The sequence below is a fragment of the Echinops telfairi genome, unplaced genomic scaffold, assembly GCF_000313985.2.
Source record: "Echinops telfairi isolate 266 unplaced genomic scaffold, ASM31398v2 ScPeMD7_70;HRSCAF=299, whole genome shotgun sequence".
NCBI lineage: Eukaryota > Metazoa > Chordata > Mammalia > Afrosoricida > Tenrecidae > Echinops > Echinops telfairi.
In genome coordinates this window covers 41482981-41489250 of record NW_022103968.1, presented here as the reverse complement: position 1 = coordinate 41489250, position 6270 = coordinate 41482981, and the positions used below count along the sequence as shown (strand labels likewise).

The 6270-nt window shown below is 41.1% G+C and overlaps 1 protein-coding gene across 1 annotated transcript in view; it reads right to left on the bottom strand.

Annotated features, from left to right (window-relative positions):
* The window catches only part of ASAH2 (N-acylsphingosine amidohydrolase 2), a 115893-nt gene that overhangs the window by 19652 nt on the left and 89971 nt on the right, over positions 1-6270 (bottom strand). The window contains exons 18-20 of the mRNA XM_004701366.2: positions 2597-2636; positions 1514-1609; positions 672-767 (exon numbers count right to left, since the gene is read on the bottom strand). Coding sequence (XP_004701423.1) covers positions 672-767; positions 1514-1609; positions 2597-2636 — 232 coding nt within the window. The remainder of the gene's footprint in view (positions 1-671; positions 768-1513; positions 1610-2596; positions 2637-6270) is intronic.

The following is a 6270-nucleotide window of genomic DNA, read 5'->3' as shown; positions in this document are numbered from 1 at the left end:
TTCATAGTTCCTAAATTATTTTAGTTTTGTCATAAGTTACCCTCTCCGATGTTTCCCTCCACCCTCTTCTCTGCTGTCCATCCCCCAGGGAGGAGGCAATACTTAGATTCTTGTAACAACAACTATTTTTGAGCCACCAAATGGGCAAAAACATACTATTCACGATCACTGTAAGATTGCACAAGTTGAAAAGTTCACCATCATCATTTCAGCATGTTATAAAAGATGAAATGGATATCTTAGACTCAATAACCTGCTCCATGAAGCGGTTGGAGAGCATCTTCCAGAATTAGAGAACACTGGTTCAACTCTCAGTTTTGAGTAAGCCTGCTCAATTTTTATCTACGATGCTATTTGCTCATCTGAAAAATAGGAGGCAGGGATGATACCTACTTATGTCTCATGGTGATTATGAGAATAATATGAGATCCTGCATCGTATTAAAAAAGGGAAAAGCAGACAAACATGACAAAACTGCCAACACCAAAGGCTGTTAAGTGAATTTAAATTTTACTATCAGTTTTATTTCTCTGAGCTACCTTGCACCGATGATTTAAAAATAGACCAAAATAAAGGTTTTGAAAGTAACAGAACACTGAAACGTAAGAATCCCTCTCACCTCTTCATTCCTGATGCACACACGAACATGCACACACACAATATTTGATTACCGTAGCAATGGCTTTAGCAAGGCCTTTGAAGAGCTGAATGTAAGCAGATAGAGTGTGTGGTCCATATATAGTCGACGCTGCCTCATACCTCTGAACCTGCAGGAGAGACAGGGGGACAATCTGGCACGGTTCCACACAGCCCAATCAGATCTTAGGTGAAAGATGATGCTTGGAAATCTCACAAAACTCAAAATTGCCATAACTCAGCGTTATCTGTGACAAAAAAGGTAAGCATTTCCATTGACCAGCCAAATGAATGGTTCCAAATGAAACAGTTGGTTCAGTGAGTGGGTTCTCTTGGCTCACACCATTTGGGTGATCTTCTCTTTAATCCAAAGATGACAAAAGCTCTCTAACATATCTATTGTTAGTCTCTAAGATATAAGTATTTTCCTCCCAAAGCAAACAGAAGGAGGTGAGAAGGAAAAAAAAAGGAGAAGTCTTGGTAACTCCTGGGTAAATTGTGGACAAGCACCTACATAATACATTCAATACATAGTCAATATCACGGGGCGTTTTTCCAAACTCTCAAGAGGCTTCAGGAACCAGGTGCATTATGAATAGCTGGAGAGTTACCTGCCCCCACCACCAGTCTTTTCACCTGTACTCCTAACAAAATCATTCACTTGAGAGAAAGCGGAAGTTGGGGGAACTAGAGTTCTGAACTGACCTTGGAAATAATGAAGCATGGAATCTCCAAATACAATCTCTGGCTTATCATTCGCTTATTTCCCCTAAGGAAAATCATCTTACAGAAACATGTTCGGGGAAATCTCGAAAGAAGATCCGCAATTTTTACAGTGACCTTAGTTTACTTAAATGACGAGAAGGTCGCACATTACCTGGTATTCCTCATAGGTGGCAATGTAATGTGTATAAACATTGCATAGACCTGAAGCAACCACGGTCATATTCTGCATCCCATGAGACGCAAACTCCTGTGGGAAAGGCAGAGCCAAATGAAACGCCTCTTCATCTTCAAGTGTGTTAGCGTCCAAATGACACTGACTGCAGTATCACAATCATGAATTAGCCATGTAAACGGTCTACCTTAGCAAATTCATTCCTAATAATAAAAACCTATGACACAAAGATGAAAAGTTAGAGCCATAACTTTGCACTATAATTACGCTCATCAGTGGATCTACGAACATCTTGATACTTGTATTCTGTACAGGCAGAATTATCTTATTACTAAAATACAAGTATCTTTACCAATTTCATAAAAATGGCAATGGGTAGAGATTAGTCGAGTACAGTGTTATATCCAGATCCCAATTCAACATATTATTTGTGTCTTTTTATAATCCTTTGCATTATTTCCTGAATATCTCAAAATCATATGTGGGGCTCAAATTCAGAAATCCCAACATGTGATGTATTTTATTTAGAATATTGACATTAATTCAATATATTACAGTACTTGGGAGTTATTTACTATTTACTCTATAAAATTATTATTATTTTAACTTAAAATACCAATAAAATAGCGTTAATATGACTACAATTCCTATAGTTTTTGTCTGGTCTTTATATCATCAGTGTTTCATGGTCACATCTACCCATTCCTTTTTAAAAAACTTGAGTCATCTTCAAAAAGCCAACAAAATTCATTGCTATAAAGTGGATTCTGACTTATAGTGACCGTGGGGCAGGGTTGAACTGCCCCATTAGGTTTTCCAAGTCTATACATCTTCATAGAAGCAGGACATATCTTTTTCCCAAGGAGTGGCTGGTGGGTTTGAACCACTGACTCATCAGCTGGTAGTGAGCGCTTAACGACTCTCCCACCAGAGCTTCTCCTACTCATCTTACAAAAGATCAATTTAAAAGATGCTAGATCACAGAGATGGTGGATTTTTCCCTCCTCCCTATAAATGAATATATTTAGAAATTCAGATTTAGATGTTTCATTTTTAACTTACTGCTTGAACAGCCTCCCGTAATCTTCGTCCAGACATGGTCCTGAGTCAAGAAAACAGAATGTTCTAAGTTTTTTCCCATAGAAATTATACAAAAAGTCTCACAGTGAAAGCTAGAAAGGTACCCTGGCTCATTATCCAACAGTGAAGTACATGGGAACTCAAGGACGAAGCAACGCTGCTATTGACCTTCTTTCCTGGTCGCTATCAATTGGCATCAACTAGATGGCAAAGAGTTTGGTTTGTACTATCTTCAAAACATATGTTTTAAGTGAATCTTTTTGATGGTTATACTTTATGTCATCTTGCACTTATGTAAAGGTAAAGGTAGAACCCAGCCTATAGGGTGTGGCCTTTTTATAAGAGAAGCTTCGGAGAATGTGATAGTTTGTGTGTGTGTGTGTGCCAATGTGGCTTCTGTAGACACATGTGGGCGGAGTTTAGCCTGTCAATCTGGTTGCAGCTTGATTGGAGGGCGACTGTGATAAATGACTCTGAAGGCGGGTCTCTCTCTGGCTCTCGCTGTCCCCCTGGCTCTCGCTGTTTTCCTCTTCCTGTTGACAAACCACATGGAGCCACACTGAGACCTGCAAGAGTCCTGTAGATGCTTCCACTGCCACGGGATTCACAAGACTGCATCCACAGCCTGTAATCTTTCTGCATTTTACATCATTGCATGTGCTGCATGAGTCTGAAGAAGGATTTATGGATTAGTATCAGATTTATGGACTTGATCTGGACTGGGCTGGGATGGTTTTTTAATATACAATTACTCTTTGAAATAAAGCTCTTTCTTAAACGTATATGAGTGTCTCTGGATTTGTTTCTCTGGTCATCCCGGACTAACACAAAGAACTTCTCTCTTTTGCCCTTCGCCTTCCTGTTTGACTGGGTCTTGTGTCTCATGTCTGGGGCTGGCAACACATGTGGCCCACCGCACTTGGAAGTTGTCAGTGCCCTGCTATTTTCCTGCAGACATTGCATCCACATAACTCTGCATCCAGTGGCCTGTGGTCTCTCAACTTCTCACTTTACCTTCTTCTTCACACATTGGCAGCTGCATGAGTTTAAGGGCCTCCAACTGGCACCTGATCCATTGACCCAAGTTGGAATGAGCTGGGCTGCTTTCTTGACATAACATTCTTTTTTATTATTAAATACTTTTATTAGGGGCTCTTACACCTCTTATCACAATCCATACATTCATCCAGTGTGTCAAGCACATTTGCATATATGCTGCCATCATTATTTTCAAAGCATTCTCTTCCCACTTGAGCCCTGATATCAGCTCCCCATTTCTTCCCCCTCCCTCCCCCATCTTCCCTCCCTCACGAATAGATTATTATTTTCACATTTTACATCATCCTCCGTCACTCCCCACACACTATTCTGTTGTTCATACCCCTGGGAGAGGGTTCTAGATTGATCTTTGTGATTGATCCCCCCTTTCTTCCCCTACCTTCCCCTAATCCTCCTGGTATCTCTGCTCTCATTGGTGGCCCTGAGGGGTTAATCTCTCCTGGATTACCTCTGTTTCAGGCTCTTATCTGTATACATATATGAGCGTCATTGGTTTTGTTTCTCTAGAAATCTCAGACTAACACAATCCAAAGCTGAAAATAACTAATGAACCAAAGGAGAGCAATGTGATCGTTTTCATTCAGACTCAACAAAGTAATTTGGCTCTGTTCTATCTTACAGGAGCTGAGGCATGTAGAGAGTGGACCAACCATATCACTTATTCATGTACCCTTCAGTCAAACAATGAGCACTTGTCAGGAACCAGACCCCCTTCTAGGTAATAAGGCTTCAGCAGTATGCAGCTTACATGTCAGTAGGGGAGATGGTCAATAAGCAAATAGAAAGAATAACATGATAGTAAGTGCTCTGGATACTAATAAAGCAGACCAAAGATGAAAGAGTACAGTTCTGGTCTTGATGGTAATGGTGGTCATGATACTGGTGAGGGTGAGGGTGAGGGTGAGGGTGGGGGTGGGGGTGGGGGTGGGGGTGGCAGTAGAGGAAGCAGTGGCAGTAGTGCAATGGTGGCAATATGGCTAGGTGATGATGGATAAAGGCTATCTTATGTAGTATAATTCGGACTAGAATCTTTATTAAAGTGAGAATTGAAGGTATAAAAAGAGGCACTAGGCCAGCCAGAGGGAGAGGATTGAGACAGATGCAATCATAAGTTCAAAGATCTTGAGAAAGTATCAGTTTGATGAGTCTGTGAACTGCGATGAGACCAAAGCAAGTGTGGCAGGGACGGGTAAGAGGTAGAACATCAAGAAATCAGATTAAAGAAGTTGCTCAAGGCCAGATCATGTTTGTCCTTTGGGGATGTTATAAGAGTTTGAAGACTAACTAGAATTAAGTGGGAAAATATCACAGGTTTTACCAAGGTAGTGACATGATACAATATTTTTCAATGGATTTCTCTGATTGGTCTGTAATTGAGAAGAGACTACACAGAGACAAAGAGGAAAGCAAAAAGATCAAATGGAAGAGGCCGCAAACCTCTAGGTGGCAAAAAGAAAATGGCAGAAGGGGTTAGGTAGAATGAAAAAGGCCCCAGTACATAAAGCAAACATCAACATAACTGCAAAGAGCAATAAACAACTCCATAGTCATTGCAAGAGACTTTAACAAGTCACTTTTGATGAAGGACAGATTGTCAAGAAAGGAACTCAACAAAGATGCAGAAGATCCCAACACAATTAACCAAGGGAACTTCACAGACACATACCGAACACCTCACCCAACAAAATCAGGAAGGACTTGCTTTTTCAGTGCATGCAGCTCATTCTCCAGAGGTCATATGTTACGATCCAAACAAATCTTCAGTCGTTTTCAAACATGAAAATAATATTAACATCTCAGACTGCAAGGCTACTATACAATTAGAAACCAATAACACAAGGAATACCTTGGGAGGTGGGGGGGAGGGCAGGAATACAGGCAGAATAATAACTTGCTTAAAAGCTACCAGGTAAGGGAAGAAATAGACTACGGGGACAAAATTCTTTGAACCACATGAGAATGAAAGCACAGCATGCAAGAAGCACTGACCACAACAAAAGCCGTGCTCAGACGCCATCAAGTCAGTTCTGACTCACAGCGACCCCGTGCACAACACTAGCCAGTCCTGGGCCACCCTCACCATTGTTCCTCTGCTTCCGCCCATTGTTGTAGCTACGGTGTCCATCCATCTAGTTGGGGCCCTCGCTTTCACTGCCGCTCTACTTTACCAAGCATGATGTCCTTCTCCAGGGACTGGTCTTGCCTGACAGCATGTCCAGTTTTTAAGACGAAGTCTGGCCATACTTGCCTCTTAAGGAACACTCTGGCAACACTTCTTCCAAGACAGATTGGTTTGTCCTTTTTGCAGCCCAGTGTACTTTCAACAGTCTTTGCCAGCACCACAATTTAAATGCACCAATTATTCTTGTCTTCTTTATTCGGTGTACAACTTTCACATGCATATGAGTAATGGAAACACCATGGCTTGGGTCAGGGACACTTTGGTCCTCAAAGTAACATCCTTGCTTTTCAATAATCTAAAGAGATCTTATGCAGATTTATTATTATAAATCATTTTATTGGGGGCTGGTACAATTCTTACCACAAGCCATACATCCATCCATTGTGTCAAGCACATTTGTACATATGTTGCCATC